The sequence below is a fragment of the Cynocephalus volans genome, chromosome 3 (genome assembly GCF_027409185.1).
Source record: "Cynocephalus volans isolate mCynVol1 chromosome 3, mCynVol1.pri, whole genome shotgun sequence".
In the NCBI taxonomy this organism is placed as follows: Eukaryota; Metazoa; Chordata; class Mammalia; order Dermoptera; family Cynocephalidae; genus Cynocephalus; species Cynocephalus volans.
The window spans coordinates 179,082,989-179,110,244 of NC_084462.1; the positions used below are offsets into that span (position 1 = coordinate 179,082,989).

A 27,256-nucleotide genomic window follows, 5' to 3' on the forward strand; every position below is an offset into this window, starting at 1 on the left:
CCCATGTCAAGGGTGGGAGAGGTCTGGGTGAGGCACCCCAACCCAACCTATGTGTTGGGGGCTCTCAGGTACTGAGCTGGCACGAGAGTGGCATGCTTGGCAGGGGAAATAGTGCAGGCAGAAGGCTGGCGGGCCTCCCGCTGCTCACAGAAGCTGTGTGGAGTACCAGCCTTCAGAAGGAAGCTTTCAGGTTCTCCTCTTGGATTCTTCATACCTCTGTCCTAAGTGGGGCAGGTGAGGAACCCAGGCTCTTGAGGCTTGCCTGGCCCTGTTGAGCCCTGCCATTGAGTATGGCCTGTGTGCCGGGCCCGGTGTAAGAACAGCACAGCATGTGTTAAGCCATTCAACCTCAGGACAGTCCTCTTCTTTTCCCCCTTTTACAGATGGGGAAACTGACCTGCGCAGGTTAAATATCTTCATTGGGGGCACTCATCCAGGTAGGGGAGAAGCCAAAGTTGAACTCAAGCACCCTAGCTCTAGAGCCCCTCCTGCCACCGCACCCCATCTCAAGTGCTCCTGTGCCCACAGAAAGATACGGTGACCAGGGCGCACCAGGGACCCTGCCTGGTGTGGGCTGCCAGCCTGGCTGGTAAGCAGCTGACGGAGACCTCCAGGGGCCCCTGCTGCCTGGCAGGTGGCTCTGCTGCCATCTGCCTGCTGCTCTTGGGCCTCCAGCTGCCCAGGTGTGGTCGAGTGGGCATCTTCCTAGCATGCAGGGAACTGCTGAAGTGTGAGGAGCTAGGAGGGCCCTCGGTAACTGTCCAGGCCAAACTCACTGTGTAGATGGGACACAAGCCCAAGGAGGCTGAGTGTCACAGGCCTGTCGCCAGGTGGGGCTGAGCTGAGACTAGAGCCCTGGGAAGGTGCAGTGGTGCTTGAGGCCCTCTGACCACGGCAGCACCGAGGCCCTGCTCACCTGGCCCCTGCAGCTGCTTTGCCCAGGGAGGAGTGGGGTGGGGGTGGGGGTTGGCAGAGGGTACTCTGGGCGAGGTCCCAGGTACCTCCACTCCTCTGGGCACTGAATCCTCTGGCAGGGTCTCTCCCTCCCTCCCCAGCGGCCCCCCATTACCCCTCAGGCCCTAAAGAAGGCTTGGGCTGAGACCTGGCTCCAGAGAATTAGGTTGACCACAGATTCACTGTTCCTTAACCAGTGACAATGGGGTGGTTGTGAGCACTTGTTGCGTGCCGGCCCTGTCCTGAAAGTTTTACATGTTATTCACTCATTTAATCCTCTTATTAATGGGATGAGTCAGGTGTTACAATTAACCCCCTACCTCATCTCCCCAGTTTTACAGATGTGGAAGCTGAGGCCCAGGGAAGTTATTACTTGGCAAATGTCACATAGCCAATATTTTTATTTGAGCCCAGGCAGTCCTGCTCTGCAGACCCAGCTGTGGGCCGTCCTGCTGTGCTGCCTCAGGGCACTGAACTCCAACCCCCACCCCCACCCACACTGGGACACAAGTTCAGGGAGGGCAGAGCTGGCTCTCTGTCTAGGGCTTTCACTGCACCATCCATGACTGCTGCCAAGGAAGTGTTCACAAGTGACTCTGTGCTCGGGGACTTCCATCCTGCCTGAGAGTCCTTCAGGGCTTCTGTGGATGTGGGCAGTTCTGGGCTAAGGCGCCCCCTCTTCCCTACCAGCCTCTGGCCCCACCCCCTCTAATCCAGCCTGGGTCAGATTCCTAGAGAGAGGTTACTGCTGCCCAATGTCAACAGTTTTGTTCTGGACCCTCAGGGCCCAATGCTGCAGGGACAGCCCAGATATGGCTCAGTGTCCAGGGTGTGTACAAGACATCAGCTTGAGGTGACAGCACTCCAGGCCCTGACTGAGCCTTGCTTGTTCCTTGTTCACCTGTGTCCTGGCAAGCCCCAGCTGGATCAGGGCCCTGGGTGGCCCTCCTTCTGCTCCAACAACAGGAAAGGCCCTTTGTTCCCAACAACCCCAACAGATGAAGCCAAGTGAGCTAGTGGGCAACCTCCAAGGCATCCCTGTGTTTACACCTTGCACATGTTCGACTGGAAGGTTCAAGAAGGCCAGAGACTGGCTTATAGTCCTTGCTTTGTGACCTTGGGGCAGTCATTTAACCTCTCTGGGCCTCACTGGTGGTTTTCAAACTTGCACAGAATCACCTGTGGGGCTGCTTAAAAGATAGCTTGCTGGGTCCTATCTCTCAGCATCTTTGACTCAGTGAAGTCTAGGTGGGGCTGAGAACTTGCAGTTTTAAAATGTTCCTGGGCGATGCTCGTACTGCTGGCACAGGGGCCATACTTTGAGAATCATTGTCCATACTTGTGCTATCCAGTGGAATAATGTGAGCCACATAGGAAATTCAACATTTTCTAGTAGCCACGTTAAAAAGAAACTGGTGAAATTAATTTTAATTAATATATTTTATATAACCCAGCATGTTCAAAATATTCTCACTTTCACAGGTAAATACATTTTAAATTGATTACCTATCAATATAAAAATATCAATGACTTTTTTACATTCCTTTTTTTAAATTAAATATGAAATCTGGTGTATATTTAACACACACAGCACATCTCAGTTTGGACTAGCCACGTTTCAAGTGCTAGCCACTAGTGGCCAAGTTGTGGACAAGTGTTTCAAGTGATAGCCACATGTGGCCGGTGGCTACCATATTGGAGAGGTTAGTCTAGACCTTCCCAGTGAGGGGCCAGGTGGTCGGCCACGTGCTTCCAGGCAGTGGGCTTGGCACCCAGGGGGAGGAGAGACTGTTGTTTCATCCCAGTGAGCCATGGTCATGTTGAGCCAGAGGTCACAGGTATTGCCTGATATGCCAGAGAACATTACTGTGTACTCCTCTTCTTATCCCTAGCTGGACAGGTTCACACTGACAATTGTACCCTGATGCTGTTCTGTGCCCACCTCATGTGGGGCCACAGTCTGTAACCCAGAGCTGTTCAGGACTTGGACCTGCCCTCAAGAACCCAAACTCTGGATACTAAACATGGTCATGTTACTTTTTTCCCCCTAGCTTACCTGCCAGCATGCGGGAAGTCCACACCCTCCTTCTTGAAGCTGCATCTTCCCTCCAAATTCCTCCTATACCCTGAAGCTTTTACAGCCCACAAGCTGACCTCAACCCAGCAGGGACAGCCTGAGGTCCCCTGTGCACACCTGCCTCTCAGCCTCTTACTGCCATACGGGACGGGGGGGGGGGGAGCGGTGACAAGCCAAAGTCCCCTAGCCCCACGGGGAAGCCAGTCCAGGTCCCCATGCATGGCTGCTCAACCTGCCTCCTGGGGACAGCAATCCTGCCTCCCTCGTGCTGGGCACAGCTCTTAAAGCTTGCCCCTCTGTCACCCCGCAGCCCCCACACTTCTAATAGTCATGTTCCTGGCAGGGACTTGTCTCCGGCTACACCTGGGAATGGGGATACACAGGTCTCCTCTGTTTTCCAATCCCCAAACATCTCTAGGATTGGCCTGAGAGTGGGGCAGGAGTGTGGCCTCTTCTCAGAAACCCAGCAGCATCTAAACTCTTTGGACGCCTCCTTTCCAGCCCAGAGGATCTTTATCTGGACTAGGAGTGGGCACACCCGGCCCTCCCAGTCCACTGCTTTCACTCTGAGTGGCCCCTGGGGCTGGGAATTGGGAACTAAAAGGCCCAGAGTTGGCCTTTTCTGTCATACCCTGTGGGTGGGGGGTAGGGAAGCTTGGTCATTATTCCAAAAACACTCTTTGGCCACCCCGGGCACATTTCTCACTTTCCCTTAAGGGGCGGCCCTTGGTACCAGATTTTCACCCACTCCAACTCCAGCTCCTCGGACCCGGATCAACGCCTTGGATCAGGCTTTCCCTAGGTCTGGGAGGTTCCGGAGGCGCCCGAAACTCCGGGAGAGCAGCCTCGGGTGCAGCCGTGCGCTCTTCACTGGCAGACACAGGCCTCCCTGTGTCCCGCCGGGGTCCTCGTCACTCGCCCGTGGGCCTCGCTGGCTGACCTCGGGCGTTCGGCGTGGACAGGCAGGCAGAGAAGGCGCCCGAGGGACGACATTTAGGGAACCTAACCTCGGGGGTCTGGGGTTCCAGGGAGAGGTTTGGGAACAGTCGGCGTAATACGGGAATTTGGAGGCTGGGATGGGGTTCCCGGGAAGGTTTCAGGGAGACAGCAAGGGGCCTAGGACCGCGCGCGGACAGACGCTGTTATTTGGAGGCGCCAAGAGGGCGGAGTCAGCCGGCAGGACTGAGCGCCGCCGCCTGGACAGCCCGAGCCGAGGAATCGGGGTTGCCAGGGACAACGCGTTGTGGGCGGAGCTTCTGGGCGGAGCTTGAGCCTGAGGGAGGTGGGGAGGGGCGGGGCATGGGGCGGGGCTTTGAGCCGAAGCGGAGTTGTGATTGGCGGAGACAACATGCTCCGGGCAGGGCCTGGGCTGGGACCGCGCTGGGGGTGGGCGGAGCCTTAGGGGGCGGGGCGGCTCGTGGGCGGGACCCGAGAGCCGGAGCCGGAGGCGGAGACGTGGTTGGCGGGGACGGAGCGCCCTGGGAGGGGTCAGAACCGGCGGAGGCGGAGCCGAGCGGGCGGGGGCGGTGCTGGGTCGCACCGGGCCTGGGGCCGAGGCGGCGCGCGGCGCTGACAGCTGAGGCGGTGCCCGGTCCTGACACCGGCCTGGCCTGCCCCGGAGCCATGAGTCCCGGGCTGCTGCTGCTCGGCAGCGCCGTCCTGCTCGCCTTCGGCCTCTGCTGCACCTTCGTGCACCGCGCTCGCAGCCGCTACGAGCACATCCCCGGGCCGCCGCGGCCCAGGTGAGCGGGGGGTGGGGGCGGGGGCCTGGATGGGGCGCTGGAACGGGGGGCCGGAGGACCGCGTCCAAGCCGGCGCCGAGGCCGGGGTCCAGCCTGGCTCTTTGCGCGCGGCCACTTGGAGACAGCGGCCCAGAGAGGGGCGCTAACTATTCTTAGTAACAAATTAGTCACAGCCGCAGCAGCTGCTGGGCGCCCACCGCGCTCAGCTGGGCCCCACAAACCTGATGGCAGCGACAACTCTGTCAGGTAGGCGCTATTGTTACCCCACCATTCAGACGGGGAGACTGAGGCACGCAGAGGCGATGTCACCTGCCCAAGGTCATGCAGTTTGGTAAGCCTAGATTTACACACAGGTCAGCCTGGCTCCAAAGTGGGCGCTATTAACTTTGGAACTTGGACAGGGTCGGCCTAGATTGGAGCACACTGTACCTTAGTGACATTCCTTTTTGTCTGTATATCCCATTTGTCTTCTCCTTAGTACTGTCATTCCATTCTTGCCCCCACCCCTCACCTACTAAATCCAGTTCTAAATTAGCCCCCTGAGTGGCCAGCAAGGCCCCTGCTGAGCTCTCAGGACCCACTCTATACTGTTCTCTTTCCTCTTGCTTGCTCACTGCACCCCTAGGCTTTCTGCTCTCTGCCCCCAGCTGATTCCCTCGCCCAGGGTCCAGGTCTTCCCCTTTTTTCAAGCCTGGGCATGGTGGGCTACTTCCTCTCCTCATCTCAAACAGGCCTTCCCTGACCATCCTGTGTAATGCCCACCCATAAGGAGTTTTGGGCCATCACCCCTGAAGTTACCTTCTTTCTACCTATTGACTGTCCATTCACCTGTTGACTGTCTGTCTCCCCCTTAGAATGTGAGCCCCAGGAGGGCAGGGATGCTGCGTGTTCATTTGTGTTTCCCCAGCTCTTGGCATGTCTCAGATGCTCAATAAATATTTGTTGATGAATAAATAAACAATGGTATTAAACACACTTTTTAAAACTTGAGGATATGAACATTCTGGAAGGCACACGTCTCCAGCACAAGCCAGATGCGCTGGCATTAGAAGCCTGAATCTTTGTTTGGTGGGTTCAGGGAAGATCTCTGTGGCTGTTGACACAGGGAGGCAACTGTTCTCTCACTGGCTCTCTGCCCTCCTGGTGCCCTCTCCCACCTTGGGATCTTCCCCAGCCCCCTTTCCCTTGCTTAGCAGCTCTGCCTTCCACTCACCCGATATTCTTCCCTGGCTTTTCAGGCTTGGCTCAAACGCTGACTCCTCAGGGAGGTTCCTCCTGCTCCCTCAAATATATTACATTCATTTTATAAATACTTTAAGTCACTATGATTCTCCTTTACATAAGTGGCTAATTATTTGTGCAATCTCATGTTAAGTGTCTGTCTCTCCCATGGGCTCTATGTCTGTCTCATTCACTGCTGTGTCCCCAGCATCAAGCACAGCAGCACCTGCTACATGCATCGTGGATACTCGATAAATAGTGATTCAAGGCTGAACTGTGGAAATCTACAAGTCTGTCATGTACACTATCACCCTTTCAAGTTTTCAGATCAACATCTGGGAATCGAATGAGTGCTGTGCTTGTTCTGGTAAAGTTTCATCAATGCTTTGCCTTCTCATAAACCCAAGCGCTTCAGGCATAAAGACCTGGTCCGGTCTCTGTCTTCAGAAGGCAGAACTTAAGTTATCTTTTTAAAAAATCAAGATATAACTTGCATACCATAAAATTTATCTTTCTAAGTGTACAATTCATTGATTTTTAGCATATTCACAGAGTTGTGCAACCATAACCACTAATTTCAGAACTTTTTGGTCACCCAAAAAAGAAACCCCATACCCATTAACCATCACTCCTCATCTCCTCCCCAGCCTAGGCAACTGCTGATCTACTTTTTTCTCTTACTGATTTGCCTATTCTGGACATTTCATATAAATGGAGTCATACAAATCATACGAGTAGAATGTATCCATATTTCTTTCCTTTTTATGGCTGGCTTCTTTCACTTAGCATGATGCTTTCAAGGTTAATCCATGTAATAGCATGTGTCCATATTTATTTCCTATTTATGGCTAAATTTTCCCCAAATCTTAGAGCACAGAGTCTACATGTGACCTATAAGTGTGGGGTGGGGAGGAAGAGTGGGAGGAGGATGAATAGAATCCCGGTTGGGCTCTTTATTCTAAGGAGGTGAAATGAACAATGCATATGTGAAAAGATTTGGGGTTAAAAATTGGTTAGTGGTCAAAAATAAAACTGCACTACATGGAAGTTTGGGAACCTCTTCTAGCACAAATCAGATGCTTTGGCATTAAAAGCCTAGATCTTTAAACCATCATTGGTAACACTGTGGTTGACATGAAATCTGTGCATTGAGTCTGCAATAGTGGTATTTGTCCCTGGTGCTCCAGGATGTGCCAGTTTGCACAAGAAGCAGCTGCTGTGCCACCCCACCCTTCATCTTGCTTATTCTGCAGGAAGCCCTCTCCTCCAGGATGCCCTCCCTGAGTGTCCTTCCTCTGTGCTCTTGTTACAACATCCTACTGCAAAGACCCACTTCCTCCCCGCCCCACACCTGTAGGCTGAGAACTCGAACCCCACAGTCATATACAACATAAACACCTATAGCTTCTTTATTTCTCTGTCACTGTCCTAAACTTCCTCGTCACCCCCTATTCTCTTGGTAGTGTGGGGCGGACGTAAACTTGACAACGAAAGGTCTCTCTCCCCCAGTTTTTATTTATTTCAGAATAGATTTCTCAACTTTGACTTCTGGGCAGTGCTGGTTCTCTCCTCCCACTCTCACTTGTCAAGTTCTGGGGTCGGGGATGTTCAGCAAGGAGCAGGGACCCCCAGCCATGGTGAAGTCCCACGGCTGGCTCTGTTGGGTGGTGCTGCCAATGGACTTTGGGTGCCCAGCAGGGAACTCACTGCCCCATCCCTCCAAATGAGGCTCAATCGCAGTCCCTCACCCTAACTCTCATCCCTAGTGGGTGGCCCACTCCACCATTTCATGTGTTCCCTTCATCTCTTTGGGTGGCCTCGCAGGGGGCTCTCCAGATGACCTCGGCTCTAGTTACTCTCCAATGCTTTTCTGCCCACAGGAAACCTTAGATTCCCACCGGGCCAATGGCAGTGTTATAGGAGACTTAATGTGTTAGGGAGGTGCGGGGTAGGGGAATCTTCGGCCTCCACTCTCTCCCTGGACTGCTCTACCATATCCAGTCTGTCACCAGGAGCATGCCAAGTGGGCTTCTGCCTGGCGGGTTGCTGAGCAGCAAGTCCCGATGTTCTGCCATCCCCCCAGCTTTACTTGCTTATTTTGGGCACTTGGTCTTCCAGCTCGGTGGTCTCCTCCCAGCGCCCCTTGCAGGAAGCAGAGAGGATGGTTTTTAGTTCCCTTTCTTGCCTGGCGGTGGGGAACCCAGCCCACTCCATGCTCTTTGCCTTCTTGAGCTGGCACTCACCTTTCTTCCCAAGTGGCGGTGGACCCCAGTGGATAGGGTGAAGGCTCTGGAGTCAGACTGTACTGACTCAGACGACTCAAAACTGAAAACATCCCCCCAAACTGTGCAGCTTTGGGGAGTGACAGTGGGGATACTAGATTATTTTGGAAATGCACTAGTTGTATGTGATGTCCATGTCACTTCTTTCTGCAAATGGAGCAGAGTGAGTTCAAGGCCCCTCACCTGGAGTGGGCCACTGCTGCCCAGTGGTGACTCTCCAAGTCCCTCCCCAGTGCATGTACTCTCTTGCCTTCTCCATCTGCACTGTCAGCTTTTGTTCTTGCTCCCCACTTCCCCATGCAACGGAACAGCTGGAGAGAGCTTCCTTCCAGGCCCCACCACCTCAGCTGCCCACCTCCCCACCCAGGAGCCCATGTGTGCTGTCCAGCTGTTCTGGCAGTAGGAGCTTCGTGTTCCTGGCCATGCCCAGCCCGCCCCCCTGCTCAGCGACCCTGCCCCAGCACCCTCTTCCCCCTCTCCTACGTCATCAGTTTTCCTTCTCTTCTGCATCATTCCCATTTTTATGTAATATGCTATAAGAATTCACAGCTTGGAAATAACCCTTCTCTTCACCCTCTTGTTCCCCTCCAGCTGCCGTCCCTGCAGCAACCCCCCTGGCAGTCTGCCTGTCTTTGGGCCTCCGGGCCTCCCATCCCCTTCCTTCCTGAACCACCAACCTGGGCCCTGGCCCCTGCCTCTCCATACAACCTGCTCTGGTCAAGGCCCCCAGTGACCTCCACATTGCTGAACACAGGTCAGCCCTCTGTCCTCGTCTTACCTGGCCTCTAAGCAGCCTGGGCAGAGCCGATCCCTCCCTCCTGCTTGTCCTGGCTTCTTCGCTGGCTTCCCCCTCCACTCTCTCCTGCCTCTTCTCTTTCCTCCCCGGCAGATCCTGCCTGTTCAGTCTCCTGGGCTGGCTGTCCCCTCAGTAATGGCTCAGTCCTTGGTTCTCTCCTCTGTCTATGTCCATCCCCAGAGGCCTCATCCTGTCACTGGGCTGGAAACACCACCTCTCTGCTAAGGACTCTCGAATGTTTGTCTCCAGCCTGGAAGCCTCCCTGACCTCCAGACTTAAGTTTCTAACTTCCTGCTCAGAAGTTCTCTTAGATGTCCAATAGGCACCACAACCTAACGGGTCCAAAGCTGAGCTGCTTATTTCACCTACTTGTCTCAGGTTGGTCCCTGGGAGCCAATCCTGAAACAAGAATTGAAGTGTAAGTAGTTGATGGGGAGTGATCTCAGGTTGGGGCAAGAGTGGATAGAGAGAGAAGGTGAGAAAACCAATAAAGCAAATTACGTCTGGGGAAACTGAGGTGCAATTGCCCTGGGAACTCTGGAGGGCTGTGCAGAGCAGAGCTCCAGGGTGACCAGGAGTGGAGGGGGTTGGGGCATGGGTGGGGGCTGCTTTGGGGTGTGTTCATCTTCTGGAACTTCCAGCTGGCCCTTCCTTTGAGGGCCCTGGAAGAATAGCAGGTACTGGCAGCTGGAAGCCTGCCCTCCTGCATGGATAAGGGCAGGGGATACAACAGCGTTCCCTGCCCCAACGACAGTCCTTGTCATCTTAGTAAACAGCAGCTCCACCCATCCTTCCAGGTGCCCATGCCAAAAACCCCAGTCATCCCTGACATTTCACTTGCCCCACACCGAAACTGTCAGCCTGTCCCATTGGCTCTGCCTTCAGAGTACATTCAGAATATGACTTCTTGTCATCTCTACTACCCTGCCCTGTCTGAGCCCTCGTCACCTCTCACAGCCCCTCACTGGTCACTGGTGCCCCTGCTTCCATCCTGCCCTGCTGTCCACCTCCACCCTGGTTACTCTCAGCACAGCTGCAAAAATGATCCATTTAAACCCAAGTCAGATCCTATCTCTGCTCTGCTCGAAACCCTCTAGCAGCCCCCACGTCACTGAGGTCAAAGGAAAAGTCTGAACAACAGCCTAAAAGGCCCTACGTGATCTGCCCCCAACATTGGTGACCCCATCTTGTGCCACTTTCCTCTCAAGCACTCTGCTCCAGCCACAATGTCAGAGCACACTCCTACCTCAGGACCTTTGCACCTGCTCTTCCTGTCGCCTGGAATGCTCTTCCTCCAGGAACCTGCACAGCCAAACCCCTCACCTCTTGCAGGTCTTAGCTCACAGGTCACCTTCTTAGAGGGATGTTCCCTGCCCTGCCTGTATGAAAGGGCCCCCCAGGCTCATGCCTGGCACTCTCATCCCCCACACTCTGTTTTATTTTTCTCCTACCACTCTCTGACACTGTATTTGTTTGTTTGTTTGTTTACTGTATGTCTCCCTGGGAGAATGTGAGTCCCACAACACAGAAACCTCCAATTGCAGTTTTGTTGTCACCCATTTGAGGTGCTACAGTGAATTTGCTTGGCCTTAAGTCATACAGGAGACAGGAAGTCATGGGCACCTGGGAATATTCTTCAAGGTGACACCAAACAGGCTTTTCTCCAGTCTTGGCTGTCCTGCCTATAATATGGTTAATAATAGATTAACCAGGCGATGTGGGGAGCTTAGATGGAGTGAGGCCTAGCATGGTGCCCGGCATACGGTAAGTAATCAGTGAATGTCTGAAGGTGTTTCCACTCAATGTACCAAGCCCTCTCCTTGTGCCAGCCCCTGACCTCTATGCCAGAGAGATAGGAATAAAACTCTCCTCTCCAAGGAGGCCTTTGGAGTTGGTCAGACCTGTGTTTGTGTCCTTTCTGTGTTCTTACTGCCTGGTGACTCTGAGCCAGTGACATAACCTACCCATGCCTCAGTCCTCCCATCTGTGAAGTGGGCATAGTAGTGCTGACCTCACAGGGGCCTGTGGAGAAGGGGACATTCTTTAATGGTGACTGCTGTAATCCTAATGTCTCCCATTTCTTCTAGTTTCCTTCTAGGACACCTCCCCTGTTTCTGGAAAAAGGATGAGGTTTGTGGCCGCATGCTCCAAGACGTGTTTTTGGATTGGTGGGTTCTAACTTCTCACTTGTTCTTACCCCAGGTCCCCACGGGGAAGACACCAGCCCCCCGCCCCAATCCAGCACATGAACTGTCAGTCCCACCCCACCCTAGCCCAGCTCACTCTCAGCCCAGCAGTCCCTCCCGAGCTGAGAGGCAGATGAGGCTGGTTTGGAAGCCAAGCTCTGCCATGTGCAACTGCAGGACCCTAGACCAGCCATCAGAAGCTCTCTGTGCCTCAGTTTCCTCATCTGTACACTGGGTGGGGGATGTGACTAGGTAACAGTTGTGGTCTGGGATAGTACTTTACACTTTTCGAAGCACTTTCAAAGAGACGATATCATTTGATTCGCGGGATAACCTTATGGGGCAATCAAAGGAGGGCTGTTGAGACCCTGCGTCGTGGGTGTGGCAACTGAGGCCCAGTGGGGGACATGACTCAGCACTGAGTCAGCATCAGGGCAGGGCCTCGGCACAAGGGTCTTTCCTGTGTTGAGCATCTTTTGGGAGGGGGCACTTCTGTTTCTCCCTCTGGGCTGGGGCTGATGACGTTCACATCTCGGGTAGCTGACAGCCTCCTTTGGGTCACTTCGGTTTCCAGGGCTAAGAAGTATGGACCTGTTGTGCGGGTCAACGTCTTCCACAAAACCTCAGTTATCGTCACGAGCCCCGAGTCAGTCAAGGTAGGAAGCAGAGTGGTTTCTGGGGGGAAACCCCTTCCTTCCCCTGCACTGGGGGAGTGAAACTCGACCCCAAGGGACTGTGGAGGAATGTTCCAGAGCCAGTATGCATTTGGGCTGGCTTCTCAAGGACCCAAAAGGGAATGGCATCTTTCTCTCTACCCACCCACCATTTGGGGGCTCCTCCCAGCATTGCTGTTTGGTGTGGGGAGCGAGTGGGGAGTTTGCTTTCCCCACTGGGGCACCCACATTTAGTTTACCTCTCATAGCCTCAGTTCCTTCATCTGCAAGTTGGAAATTATAACCCTATCTCCTAGGGCTATGATGAGAATTAAATATCAATTAGCTTATTTAACAACTTATCAAAAGATATTTAAACAGTGCTGACTCTGGACCATGTACTTCTCTGTGTACATCACAGTTATTAACCCATTTCATCCTCATAGGGGTAGAGGTGCTTATTAGTCCCAGTTAAGAGATGAGGAAACTGAGGCAGGTGGCATTAATCTGTAATGTCTGCCACATAGGTACTAAGAATGGGCATCAGACCATCTACTTTGGAGTTGGCAGAAGTGGGCTCAAATCTGGGCTCTGTGACCAACTGGCTAGGGGACCATGGACAAGTTACTTCATCCTTCTCAGCCTCAGTTTCCTCATCTGTTAAACAGGGATGATGGCTCTCGTACAGGGAGGTTGTAAGAATGGAACTGAAGTGACAAATGGGAGCCCTCTGGCCCAGGTCTAGCACATAGCAATCGCTCGGTAAACGATGGTGCTGTCATCCTCAGCAGACGTGTGGGCGTGCTTCTCTGCATGGAGCATGACTGTGTGACGCTGAGAGCGATAAAATACAACCGAGGGCCCAGATCAGGAGAAGGGTGGAGTAACTGTATGTCTCTAACAGAATGTTAAAAATCATTTTTTATTTTAAAGTTTAATTTCAGACACAGACACAGTTGAAGACTTTGTAAAGCATGCTACCAAAAACCATGCACAAAGACTTTTATGATGTTTAATGAGAATAGAAGCTGAAAGATAAAACGGTACTTCAAAAAGTTCATGGAAAAGCAGAATTAAAAGATAGTACGAATGTTTCCATGAACTTTTTGAAGTATCTACATATTAATATGGTGAATTATATTGATTGATAGATATTCAAGTGTTAAACCAACCTTGCATTCCTGGGTCATGATGTATGATCTTTTTTACATATGCTGGATTAAATTTGCTAATATTTTGTTAAGGGTTTTCGCTTCTACATATATAATGCCTTTGTCTGGGTTTGGTATCATGTTAATACCAGCCTCATAAGATATGTTGGGAAGTGCTAACTCCTTCTCTATTTTCTATAAGAGTTTGTATAAGAATGGCATTATTTCTTCCTTTAATGTTTGGTAGAATTCACCAGTGAAGCCATGTGGGCCTGGAGTTTTCTTGGAGGGAAGTTTTGTTTTTGTTTTCTAAATCACACATTTAATTTCTTTGTTTTAAAATGTGTTTTTTAAATTTAAAAAATTTTGAATTGTGATAGAATATATGTAACATAAAATGTACCATTTTAACCATTTTTAGGTGTACAGTTTAGCAGCATCAAATTAAGTGCATTCACACAGTTGTGCAACCATCACCACTGCTCATCTCCAGAGTTCCCCAAACTGAAACTCTGTCCCCTTTAAGCACTAACTCTCTGTTCTCCCCTCCCCCTGCCCCTGGCACCCACCTTTCTACTTTCTGTCTCTATGAATCTGACTACTCTAGGGACCTCAGATAAGCTGAATAATACAATTATTTGTCCTTTTAGGACTAGCATATTTCACTCAGCATAATGTCTTCAAGATTCATCCGTATTTTAGCATGTGTTAGAATTTCCTTCTCAGTTTATTTAATTGGTATATGGCTATTCACACTTTCTCTTTTTCTTGAATTTGGTAATTTGTGTCTTCAAAGGGATTTGTCCATTTTACCTAAACTGTTTAAATTATTGGCATAAAGTTGTTCATAGTATTTACTTATTATCTTTTTAATGTCTGCAGGATCTGTGTTGACATTCCTTTCTTCATTCTGGAGAATAATAATTTGGGTTTTCTTTTATTTTCTTGGTCAGTCTAGCAAGAGTTTTATCAATTTTATTCATCTTTTCAAAAAAACCAACTTTTGGTTTTATTGGTTTTCTTCATTTTTCATCTGTTTTCTATTTTCTTGATTTCCACCCTTTATTATTTCCTTCCTCTCTTCACTTTGGGTTTAATTTGTTTTTGTTGTAATTATTTAGAACAGGAGTTTAGATCATTGATTTTATTCTTTTCTAATATAGGCACTTAAAGCCATGCATTTCCCTCTGTGCACTGCTTTAGCACAAATTTACTACCAATTTTGATATGTTTTCATTTTCATTGAGTTCAAAATATTTTCTAACTTCCCTCATGATTTGTTTTTTGAACGATGGATTATTTAGATGTGTGTTTTTCATTTTCTTAATATTTTGATATATTCCAGATATCTTTTTGTTATTACTTTCTAATTTAATTCTGTAAGGTCAGAGAAAATACTCATTGTGATTTCAGGTCTTTGAAATTAATTGGAACCTGTTCTATGGCCCAGCATAATGTTCATCTTGGTGAATTTAAAAAGAATGTATTTTCCATAATCGCTCAATTGAATGTTATAGAAATGTCAATTAGGTCAAATTGGTGATACTGTTATTCAAATCTTCTAAATCCTTGCTAGTTTTCTGTCTACTTGTTCTAGCAATTACTGGGAGAGGAATGTTGAGCTCTCCAACCATTATCATGGATTTGTCAATTTCCAGTTCTATCAGAACTTCTTCATGTATCTTAAAGTTCTGTTATTAGGTGTACACATTTAGGATTGTTATGCCTTTATGATGAACTGACTGCTTTATCCTTAGAAATGTCCCTTTTATTTTTGGTAACATTCTTTTATCTGAATTATATTTTGTCTGCTTTCAAATAGCCACTCCTGCTTTCTTATGCTTAGTGTTGCACGGAATATTTTTTTTTCTATTATTTTGCCTTTAACCTTTCCGGGTTTTCATATTTAAAGTGGATTTCTTGTAGGTAATATATAGTTGGGTCTTGCTGTTTTATAAAGTCTGACAATCTCTGCCTTTACCTAGAGTGCTTAGGTCATTTACATTTAATGTAATTATTGATGTGATGGGGTTAAATCTACGATATTGCTATTTGTTATCTATTTGCCCTACCTGATGTTTGTTCCCTTTTTCTCCTTTCTTGCCTTCTTTTGGATTAAGTATGTTTCAGTATTCTATTCTATCTTCATTATTAGCTTATTAGTTCCCGTTCTTTCTCTGTTAGTGGTTGTCCTAGGTTTATAACATCATCTTTAACTTGTCTCAATCCAGTTGCAAATAATATTATACCACTTCATCTCTGCCTGCTTTTAAGATATTCTCTTTATTACTAGTTTCAGCAATTTAATTATGATCTGCCTTTGTGTACTTTTCTTTATGTTAATTCTATTTGGGATCCTTTGAACTTCTTGGATTTGTGGGTTCCTTGAACATATTCATAATCTTTGCGATAAGTCTAATAGGTGTAAAGGTGTCTTAAAATTCTTGTCTGCTAACTCAATCACCTCTGTTATTTCTGGGTCTAGTTATAGGTCAGATTTTCCTGCTTTTTAGCATATCTAGTAGTTTTTGTTGGATACTGGACATTGCGAATTTTATATTTTTGAGCACTAGATTTTGTTAGATTCCTTTAAAGAGTGTTGGGCTTTGTTCTGACAGATGGTAAAGTCACTTACAGATCAGTTTGATCCTTTCCAGGTTTGCTTTAAGGCTCTTCTGGGAGTGCATCTAGAGTAGACTTTTACTCCAGAGCTAGTTTAGCCCCACTACTAAGGAGTGATCCTTCTGGGGCCTCTACTGAAGGTCCTGAGTCTGAGACTTGTCTACTGTGGCTGGTAGGAACATTAATAATTCTCAGCTCTGTGTAAGCTCTTAGAATTGTTCAACCTGTAGTTATCCAGTAATTCTCCTTTCCCCAAAAGTTGTTTTCGCTCAGTCTTGTGGAATTTCACCCTACATGTATGCAGATTGGTGTTCATCCAAAGATTCAAGGGACCCAGAGCAGATTTCTGTGTAGAAGCTCTTTCTATGCATAGCTCTTCTCTGGTACTCTGTCCGATAATTCTAGCCTCTGTTGGCCTGTCTAGACCATGATCTCTTGGCAAGGCTACTGGACTATATTTGGGTCTCCTCTTTTAGTGCCATTGTCCTGGAATTGTCTCTGGGTAGAAAGCTGGGGTAACCCTAGGCCATAGGGCTCACATCTTTTTTTCCTTCTTCTCCTGAGGTTCACAGTTCTGCACTGCTTGTTGTCCAGTGTCTTAAAACAGATGGTTCATAATTTCCCTCGGTTTTCTGGTTGTATATGGCAGGAGGGCAAATCTCCAGCCATTACTCCTTCGTGGGTAGAAGTGTGCTGTCTGTATAGGCCACTAGAGGAAGCAGCGAGGGGCTGGGGTTCCCTGTGCATCCCTTCCATTCCAAAGCCCAGCACACTGAGCCAACACATGATCCCCAGCCCCTGGCACAGCAGGCCATGGGGGACACCTGGTCAGCTGCTCTGCCTCAGTGGTGGGGGCTCTTTACTTCAATTTAGGAAGGGCTGACTTAGACCTCAGACTATTCAGGGATGTTTGAGAGGGGTCTGGGAGGTGGGCATTTACTGTCATGGTCCTCCTCTTGGTGGGAGCTGGGTAGTGACAGAACTTGGTTTTCTAATGACATTGTTTGAGGAGGGATTGAGATTCCTGGGATGTGGCTCATGATGCAAAGGCAGCTACTTCTGGGGTTTCCTTTTGGTTGAAAAATTAATGTTAGACCTCCACCCCCTCAGGTTCTAAATTCAGAGAAGTGAGCAGTCCCCGGGTCCATTTATAGAGGAGAAATCCCCTTCCTGCTTCCCACTTCCCACAGGATAAAACTCATGCCCCAGAAGGCAGGCTCTGGGATCTGGGCCCCGTGGCCTCTGCAGCCTGCCCTGCTGCCCCTCCCCATTACACACAACTCTGCCTGAGTGAACCAAGGGGACCTGGGCTCCCTTGGCCTGGACCACAGCTTCTCTCCCTCTCCCCCACAGCAAGTTGCCTGGATGCAAATCCTACATCTGCCACTTACCATGTGTGTGACCTTGGGCCAGTTTTAAATCTCAGTGTCTTCACCCATGTATAAGATGAGCGTATAAGAATAGCCCCCGCATCTTTGGGCTGACAAGGCATTGAATGAGCTGCAGGATGCTGATGTGCACCTGGCATTTATTGAGTACCTGCTATGTGCCCTGCACCATTCTCAGTACTTTTCATTTGGACTGATTTACTCTTCACAGCAAACCTTCCAGGCAGGCATTCTTCTTCGTCCCATCTTGTAAGATGAGGAAATTGAGGGGCATAGGAGGTGAGTAACTCATCCGGGGTCATAGAGTTAGCCAGCGGAGGAGTGGGGATGCTGAGCCCGGATCCAAGTTCAAACCAGGTGACTCCACAACCCAGGCTGTTAACCACTGGGCCATGTTGCCTCAAGAGCTGCTGACTAATACTGCTATTGCTACCGGCCAGCTCTTGATGATAAAAGTTGACCCTTCCTCCAGGAAGTCTTCCTTGACCTGTGAGACTGGGTTGGTGCTAACACTGAATCTGTATCCGGCATCTCTCCTGTGTCCCAGAAGCACTTCCCCCAACTTCTCCCCTTCCCACTCTGGTTTCAGAGCAGCATGTGCCTTTTCCTGCTTTGCTGCTTTGGAAGGAAGGTGGTGTGGCTTGGGGTCCTGAGTGTGGGCACTGGAATGAGCAACCCCCCTCCCTCCAGCTGGGTGTCCATAGGAAAATCACTTCACCCCTCTGTGCCCCACCTCCCGCATACCCAGACGGTTGCTATTGCTTGAAGACACTTCCTTGTCAATGGCTGAGGACCCCGTGAGCTCATGCATGGGAAGTGCTCACACCACAGCTGACACTCCGCTGGGGGTGATTATTTGGGGCATGTTTCACAAGAGTCCTTTGTAGCCTGTCATGGGTTCACAAGCTCATGTTGGTTTTTTGGGGATGTTTAGAAGTTCCTGATGTCAACCAAGTACAACAAGGACTCCAAGATGTACCGTGCGCTCCAGACTGTGTTCGGTGAGAGGTAAGGGGCCACGCTGGGAGGGCTGAGTCTCCAGAAGAGCCTCTGCTGTGAGCGGAGGGGCCCGGGGACCCAGACTGTTGGGTGTGTCATTAAGTTCCGAGGACCTGGCTGCCAGCACATGACAGGCACCCCATAAACGGTGGCCCTGCTCTTGTCTTTAGCACTTTCCTCCTCCGCTTCTCCCTCTGGATGGCAGGTCGGAGTACAGGGGTCACTGAGCTTGGGGCACATGATCACCTTATTTCTTTGTTAGTTATTTGGTTTTTATTAAGGGAAAATTGGCATAACGTAACCTTTGCCATTTTAACCACTTTAGTGTGGACAATCTCGTGGTACCGAGTACGTTCCCAATGTGGTGCAACTGTCCCTGCTATCTAGTTCCAGAACATTTTTGTCATCCCCAAAGTGACCCTGCGCCCATGAAGCAGTCACTCCCTCTGCTTCACCCTCTTTCTCGCATTAAGTATTTGTCTCCTGCAGACTATTTGGCCAAGGCTTGGTTTCTGAATGCAACTACGAGCGTTGGCACAAACAGCGGAGGATCATGGACCTGGCCTTCAGCCGAAGGTGAGTGTGGCCAGAGATGGTCACTGCGGCTCTCGCCCGGTCAGAGGCGGCGCTGGGCTGCAGCAGCGCAGGGGGCCTCGCCCAGCTGGAGGGAGAGAGGAAAGAGGGGACATTAGTAGTCAAAAGAGAGAGCGAGACAGACCAGCCTGGAGGGTGAGCACAGCCCCATGCGGTTTGGGAGAATCAAGGCCTGAGTGCTCATGATGGCCAGAGGTGTGGCGGTCCCTATTCTCCAGGAAGTGCCCCCTCTCAGGTCTCATTACTCCTTGTCTGGGCTTCTTATTTTATGCATTTCAGTTTTTTTTTTTCTTTTTTGGGGTGATATTTTATGTTTTGAATACTTCTTTGATTGAAATATAATTCACATACTACACAATTCACCCATTTAAAGTGTACAATTCAATGGTTTTTAGTATATTCATAGAATTGTACAATCATCAGCACATTCTGTTTTACATTTTAACCCCCCCAGAACCAATCATTCCCCATTTCTTCCCAATGTCGCCAGCCCCTGGCAACCACTCATTTACTTTCTGTCTCTATGGATTTTCACATTCCAGACAGTTCATTATAAATGAAATCATATAGCATTGGTCTTTTGTGCCTGGCTTCTTTCGCTTTTCATGTTTTCAGGATTCATCCAGACTATATAGCCCGTGTCAGTACTCCATTGCCTTTATATGGCTGAGTAATATTCCATTGTCTGACTAGACCACACTTTGTTTATTCTTCAGTTAGTGGACATTTAGGTTGTTTCCACTTTTCAGTTATTATGAATAATGTGGCTTTGAACATTTTTATACAAGTTTTTGTGTAAACATATAGTTTCACTTTTCTTGGGTATATACCTAGTATAATCACTGAGTCAGTTAACTCTATGTTTAACATTTTCAAGAACGTGATCTTTTACTTTGATATAACGTCAAATTTATAGAAAGATCATCATAATAGTTTAAGGGACTCGTATATTTTTTACCCAGATTCACTTATTGTTTATTATTTAAAATCACCATTTGCTTTATCATTTCTTTTCTCTCTCTGTGTATATATAAATACATTTGTCATTTTCTCTCTGTGTGTATATACATATATTTGTATATTTTGTACACAGTGCATATTTTAAAAAACCATTTGAGAGTAAGTTAGAAGCATTGTTCTCCATATCTTTAAACATTTCCATGTTTATTTCCTAAGAACAACGACCACATAACTACAGTTTAGCTGTTAAAATGAGGAAAATTGGTATTAATCCAATAATGTTATCTAATCCACAATCCATATTCAAATTTTATCATTCGTGCCTTTACTGGTATTTTTTCCTAGTCAAGATCCATTCCAGGTTCATGTGTTGTGTTTAATTGCCTGTCTCTTTAGCCTTCTTCTTTCTGGAGCATTTCTCAGCCTTTCCTTGACTTTCTTGACCTTAACGCATTTGAAGATCACAGGCCAGTTCTGTAGATGGCCCTTCAGTGCGAGCTGGTCTGCTGTTTCCACATGATGAGACCCAGGCTATGCCTTTTGGACAGGAGTGCCACACAGTGACATTGTGTCCTCCTCAGGGGCATCATATCTGGAGGCACATGCCATCAATTTGTCCCATTGCTGGCCATGTTAACATTGCTTACCTGGTTCAGGTGGTGTCCTCCAGATTCCTCCACCGTGAAGTTGCTCTTGAATATCCAGTCTTTGGGGGACTGTAGGAAAAGCCTCGCCTGAAGGTTCACTGACCCCAGCCTCCTCACAGGCCTCCCTGCCTCCCATCTCCCTCCCACAGTGCATCCAATCACCGCTCTGAAGAGATCTTGCTAAAACTCAGATCTGACCATGCCACTCCCCCTCTCTGAAACCTTCAATGGCTCCCTGAAGGGTGAAGGTCAGACACCCACCCACCCCCAGTCTGGCCCCTGAAACCCTTCCATGCTTTGCATCCTCTCCCCCACTTTTCTGGAACACTGTGCTCTTTCTGACACCTTTGCCTTTGCTTTGGCCATTCCCACTGCCTCAGAATGCTCCTCCTGGGGGATTCCTGTCCCTCCTTTGATACCCAGCTAAGATGTCACCCTCCGAGGCCGAGTTCATGCCTCTGTCATGGCTCCTGTCATGCCCAGTGCAGTGCTTACATTCACATTTGACCTCTCCTCCCCCTCTAGACCACAGGTCCCTGAAGGCAGAAGATGCACCCTGTCCCTGACTCCTGTGCCCAGCACCAGGCACCCCACAGGCCCTCCTTGAATGCCCATAGAGTGAATGAATGCATGAGCAGATCAATGAATTGGAATAATCTTGGTCTTACTGGAAAGTTGCCAGAGTTGAGAATAGGAAGGAATAGACTGGAGAGAGACATTTACTTAATAAATGCTTATTGTGCTGAGAGTCAGGGTTACAAAGGCCAGCCAAGCTGATGTGGTTCCTGCCCTCAGGGTTCAAGGTTATTGGAGACATAGATTCTACCAGATGATGGCCCACATGCTTGTGACATAAGTACTGGTGGCATTGTTTGGGGGAACCTTTTCCAGCACATAGTACCTCGCATCTGAACAGCACTTTACAGCTTATTAAATACTATCACAGACATTTCTTTTTTTTTTTAATTTAAAATTTTGGTAAGGTACACATAGTATAAAATGTACTATTTAAATGGTAAATTAAATTTTTCAATATGCAGTTCAGTGGTATTAAGTTCATTCACATTATTGTGCAACCATCACCAGACATTTTGATTTTTTAAATCTCACAATAAGAGGTCATCTTAGAGATGACTATTTTATTGTAAATGCCAAATTTATAAAGTTATATGAAGGAAGCATTGGAAGATGCCTGTAAGTGTTTATGGAAGTATTGTTGAGCCTTGGTGAATCCTAATTCACTAATGAAGGAAAAATAGGAACCACTGGTTAGTTTCATCTCTAGCCATTATCTACACAGAATATTGTTACACACTTTTAATAAAATTTTTAGTTTCTACTTTTCTGGATCTCACTTTTGCTGGAAGACCTTGGTCCCAAGGGTTAATTTTCTTTCCTAATTAAAAAATTACTCTCTTTGTTTCTCTTTTTAAAAACTTGTTATTTGGAAATAATTTCAAATTTCCAGGTAAGTTTTAAGAATAAGAGTAGGGTAAAGAATACCCATGTACCCTTTATCAGATTAATATTAAAAGATCTTTATCAAAAATTCCTTTTAATTATAAAAGCAGCACTTTCTCTTAGTAAAAATTCAGAAAAATGTAGTGTACGAAGTGGCATCGGCCCCCGTGCTTTTCTCTTGGGGCTGCCGTTTTCGTCAGGTTGGAGCGCGTCCTTCCATTCCTCTTTGTAAGCTCTGTGCTGGGGGATGAGCAGTCTTGGGGCAGGGAGTGCTGTGAGTTGAGAGCTCGGGGCTGCAGATGGTGACTGAGGACTCATTTTCGTGTAGAGCTGGGCACCATGATTTCTCAAGGATGGGGGTGACATGGGAAGACAAAAGGCTGCAGGTGGTGGCAGGGGCAGGGCAGGTGAGGAGAGCGGTCAGTGAGCAGAGGGGTAGGAAAGGAACCAGGGTGGCTCTGTTATGAACTCTAGGGGTCCAGAGTTTCTACACTGCCATGTCCCTTTTGAAGTCAGAGGGCAGACAGAGGACCAATGGAACCGCTAAGACAAAGGCAAAGGGACAGCATTCATACAGAGGGGAGGGGAATTTTGGAACCCCAGGGCTTAGTTCAGTTACCACAGCGCCAACCTGCAATCTGGGCCTCAAGGGGAGGCCAGAAAGGTTGGGAGGGGCCACCCACCTTCACTCTGCACATAGTCCTCCCCACAGGGGGCAGTGCATACGGAGGTCTGCAGGACTGAGCTGGTCCTGGTGCCGCTGATGCCTGTGCTGTTTCCCCAGCTCCTTGGTTAGCTTGATGGAAACGTTCAACGAGAAGGCCGAGCAGCTGGTGGAGATCCTAGAAGCCAAGGCAGACGGGCAGACCCCGGTGTCCATGCAGGACATGCTGACCTGCACTACCATGGACATCCTGGCCAAGGTGATGGCAGCGGCTGGGCACAGGGGCTGAGGGTCACGTGGAGCAGAGGGTTTTCTTCTCTCTCCCTCCTCTTTTCTTCTCTCCTCCCCTCCCTCCTGCCCCTGTACATATCAGTGTCCCCTTCTCTGTGTTTCATGTATTTCTCATATATTTTGTCTCAAATACTCAAAGGAACCTAGTGTGAGATTGGGACTAACTTCTCTAGAAATAGACAGAGAGGTGTGGGGCCTGGCCTGTAGCTGGTCAATGGCAGAAGCAGGATTTGATCTCAGGTCTGCCCAAAGTCTACCTCCCCTTCTGCATCCCCCATAGGCTACTACTTGGCTCTTCGCCCCAGCAGACCTAGCAGTGGCCCAGATAACCCCAAACCCCACATAAAGACAGGTCAGACGATGTCGTGTGGGGACAGTGAGTGGAGTCATGAGTGTCACTGTTGGTACTCCAGCAATACACTGTGAATCTGGGTGTAGAATGGACACCTAAGGAAGGTTGCATTTCAGGGGAAATGCATCAGGGTTTGTTGAGTAGCTGCTATGTAATCCTCACAACATCCCATGAGGTTGGAATCATCATGGGTTGTTAAGAACTTGATGACATGATGCACGTACCCTTAGCCCAGGGCCCAGGTCTCCAGCTGCACAGTGCCAGGTTCTGCCCTGGATCTGTGTCCTCCCATCCCCCAGGTATGACCTTGTCCTTCTCTCCACCCCAGGCAGCTTTCGGGATGGAGACCAGCATGCTGCTGGGTGCCCAGAAGCCTTTGTCCCAGGCAGTGAAACTGATGTTGGAGGGCATCACTGCATCCCGCAACACGCTGGCAAAGGTACTGCCCCAGCACCCCCTCTGGTAACCAGCCACCCCAGCTGTGTTGTCCTCATTTGCTGAAGCACCTCCTGCAGTGAGTTTTCAGAATGGGTTTTGAGTGAGTCTAAAGTGACTTCTGAGTCAGGATTTGCACGCATCGCCTAGAGTAGATGCTCAAAATCAAAGTGGCTTACTGTGAATTAGGAGTTCATCCTTCTCTCATGTAAAATGATCCCCAAAGCAGGCAATCTAGGATGGCTATGGTGGCTCCACCATGTCAGATATTCCTGGGTCCTTCTGTGTTTCTGTTCCACTGTCCTCAGCACATCACCTCATTGTTATGAGATGGCTGCTGCAGCTCCAGCTATTACCTCCTCATTCCAAGTGTGAAGAAGGAAGAAAGGGCAAAGGTGATACTTGGGTTGGCCCCAGGCCTCCTCGTGCTCCCTGAGAGTTCAGCCTCTGAACTTGCAGTCCCCAACACCCCCCATCTTTTTGGCAGTTGATTTCCATTCACTTCCCCCTGGCTGTGATTCCCTCCTTCGCTGCAGGGCTAACTGCCTCCATCCTTGAGGGGTCCCTTCTTATCTTCCAGGTCTATCCACGTGGATGTTTCAAGACATCTTTCCCATCCTTTCTGTGGATTTGGTGCAGGAAGGGGAAGCTGATGCTTGGGCTTAGTCCTCCATCTTGATCTAGTCTCCCTGACTGCTTTATTTTTTTCTAGAATTTTCTCACATGCTTCTGACCTCCTAGCTTGCCAGTGTTGCTACGGATTTCTGAAGTCATTGGCGGGGTGCGTGGGGACGTGTGTTCCATCAACCGTTCTGAGCTGGAACTCTTGTCCAGTTTATGCCAGGGAAGAGGAAGCGGCTTCACGAGATCCGGGAGAGCATCCGCTTTCTGCGCCAGATTGGCAAGGACTGGGTCCAGCGCCGCCGGGAGGCCCTGAGGAACGGGGAAGACGTGCCCGCCGATATCCTCACGCAGATTCTCAAAGGTGCGAGGCTCCTCTGAGGGCCTGGGGGGCTGGGGCGGGCGGGGGAGCTCCTGTCAGCTCATGGGGCACCGTTGGCCCCATTTGTCCCTGTCAGGCCTAAGAGGAGAAAGACAATTGGTTCTTTTGTGAGCTGTGGGGAAGGGGAGCAAGGAATATTCTGAAGGCCTGAGACTCTCCTTGTTTTGCAGCTGAAGAGGAGGCCCAGGATGACGAGATTCTGCTGGACAACTTTGTCACTTTCTTCATCGCTGGTTGGTAGCTCTGGAGGTGACCAAGGGCTCAGAGCTTTGTGGGACTGATGAAAAGCATGCATCACTTAAACCCCGACTCTGGGGGATTTCTCGGGCTGTCTGAGCAGAGTTCTGTTGCGGGATTGGGGGGCCAGGAGGAGGGGAGCAGGAGCCCTCTCTCTTTGCTGGCCTGGTAATGGAGCCGGCAGATGTGGGGCTTTGTGAAGCTGGCTTTGCTATCTCAGGAGAGCCTGGCATTGTGAATTCAAGGCTACCCCTCACCCAGAATCTGCAGGGAAGCCTTCATTACACTAGTGCAAGAAGATGTGCTAAGCAACTTCATTCATGTGCTCGTCAGGTATTTCCTGAGCATCACTCTGCACCTAGTCAACTCCTCTTCACCCTTTAGCAAGCCTCAGGTGCCACTTCCTCAGGGAAGCCCTCAGCGATTGTCCAAACACATCAAGCCCTCAGTTACAAGCTGGCTGTGGTGCCCAGAGCTCCTCTCTGCCTGCACCTCTGACAGCGTTAAATTGTACATGTACTTGTGGTAATTCGATGAGGTCTGTCTCTCCCACCAGCTTGCATGCTGGATGGGAGAGGGGTTATGCTGTTTTGCTCACCGGTATATTCCCAGGGCTCAGTGCAGTAGGTACCCATAAAGATTAGATAAAACAAATGAACAAATGAATGAAGGCGGAGGTGAGGAAGATGACGGACAGCTGCTACTCTAATGGTGGAGGTGGATAGACAGACAAGTATTGATTGAGGAGCAAGTCTGTACATGGATGGGGTGGAGGACAGCCCTCCAGGTGGGGAGAAGCACACGCAGATACCGCAGGAGACTTGGAGAAATGGGCAGCGTTGGCACAAGACTCGGGGCGCTGTCGCCTGCACAGGATAGCAAATACTTGCCAAGTGGACGGCTGGCCTTCACTCCTGCCGCCAAGACCCCAGGTCCTGGGTGTAGCTCCTGGATGGGTCTGGGCCTCAGTCTCCTCATCTGTAAAATGGGTGCCTTGAGGTGTTCTCCTTTCCATCTACCTTCCAATGAGGATTTAATAATCCCCCCTCATGGGCCGTCTCTGAGACCTGTGTCCAGATGCTGCAGGGAGCTGGGCCAGGCAGGTTGTCTCTCTCCTTCCTGGGAGAAAACCGAGGCCCAAGGAGGAAGTGCCCTGCTAGTATCACTGCTCATGCTGCAGAGCCAGGTCCAGGGCCAGACGTCTGGCTGCTGCAGTTCTCCCCCACAGAGGGCTCCCCCAGCTGTGAGACCTGCCCGCCTTCCCAACCTAGGAGCAACAGGGCCTCACTTCCAGCTCTCACTTGCTGTAAGGTACAGCCCTTCTCACACATTCAAGCAGGCTGGAGGTCGCTTGGCTGGGCAGTGGTTGCCACCTATAAACCACCTATGCCTTTAGAGTAAATTCATGCAACTCAGACTGTTCCTTCCCAGGCCAACTTGGAGGATTTCAACTCTATCAACTTGGCTAGATCATGCCAGAACTCAGAATCCGCCCTTCTGAAATGATCCCCGCCTCTCATGGGAAGCCACCCATCGATCATTGTGAGCGGAGGTGCCCCCTCCCTCACGGACCTCAGGGGTGTGGCAGGCCTTGGGCAGGCACCCTGCAGCATGGCAACAACACGGGCCTTGGTCTCGAAAACTTTGGACTTCAATCCAAGCTCTGCTCTCCCTGCCACCACCAAAAAAAGCACATTCTCTTAGACTCAGCTTTCTCTTCTGCAAAATGGGGGTGAGCACCCCCCAAGGCCAGGCAGGGTTCAAAGGACAGTTCGAGGAAGGGGCTGTTAGAGTGCGAAAGCCAGACGCACAGGAGCAGACACCACTTACTTGACCCCACTGGCTGGCACAGGGGATGCGGAGGCGGACAGACCATCTCTGTATCTCAGCCGTGGAGGGCAAATGTGGGGGCCTCAATGCCACCAGGGGCTTGGGATCTCAGAGGCCATGCCAGCAGGGACAGCAGTTCCCACAGCCCCATGTGGAGCAGCTGCTCTCCCTCTTCCCTGCAGGTCACGAGACCTCTGCCAACCACTTGGCGTGCACGGTGATGGAGCTCTCTCGCCAGCCTGAGATTGTGGCAAGGTACGGAGCTGCCCTTGGAGTTGTCAAGGGGATTTGTCTGATGTTTTGTTCCAGGGGGCCACCTGCCCCCAACTCCCATGGCTGAGCCTCCTCCAACATGCCCTGCTTCCCTTCACCCCAGGGCCTTGGCACATGCTGTTCCCTCTTCTAGAAGGTCTTCTCCCTGCTTTCCTCCTGGAGAACATACCTTCTCCTCTTCCAGAAAACTCTTCTCAGATCCTTAAAGTAGTCACCCTGTGCTTTCCCCTCCTGACCTCTTCCCAGCTCATGAATATGTTTTCTCCTGGGACGTTACGTCTATTTCAGCCATGAGACCAGAAGCTCCAGGAGGGCAGGGACCGTGGCTATTTCCCTCCCTGTGGTGTACCCATTTCCTGGCCAGGGGCTGGCGCTAAGGACAGAAGACAATTCCAACTAAAGTGCCGAGGGAGCGCTTGTCTTCCGTTGGCAAGACCG

The 27,256-nt window shown here is 49.7% G+C and overlaps 1 protein-coding gene across 1 annotated transcript in view; it reads left to right on the forward strand.

The window, feature by feature from the left end:
- The first annotated feature begins 4,654 nt into the window (after positions 1-4,654).
- The window catches only part of LOC134373767 (cholesterol 24-hydroxylase), a 29,468-nt gene continuing 6,866 nt past the window's right edge, over positions 4,655-27,256 (forward strand). The window contains exons 1-10 of the mRNA XM_063091787.1: positions 4,655-4,773; positions 11,160-11,240; positions 11,833-11,914; positions 18,007-18,080; positions 18,561-18,647; positions 22,518-22,656; positions 23,369-23,479; positions 24,310-24,460; positions 24,649-24,711; positions 26,728-26,800. Coding sequence (XP_062947857.1) covers positions 4,655-4,773; positions 11,160-11,240; positions 11,833-11,914; positions 18,007-18,080; positions 18,561-18,647; positions 22,518-22,656; positions 23,369-23,479; positions 24,310-24,460; positions 24,649-24,711; positions 26,728-26,800 — 980 coding nt within the window. The remainder of the gene's footprint in view (positions 4,774-11,159; positions 11,241-11,832; positions 11,915-18,006; positions 18,081-18,560; positions 18,648-22,517; positions 22,657-23,368; positions 23,480-24,309; positions 24,461-24,648; positions 24,712-26,727; positions 26,801-27,256) is intronic.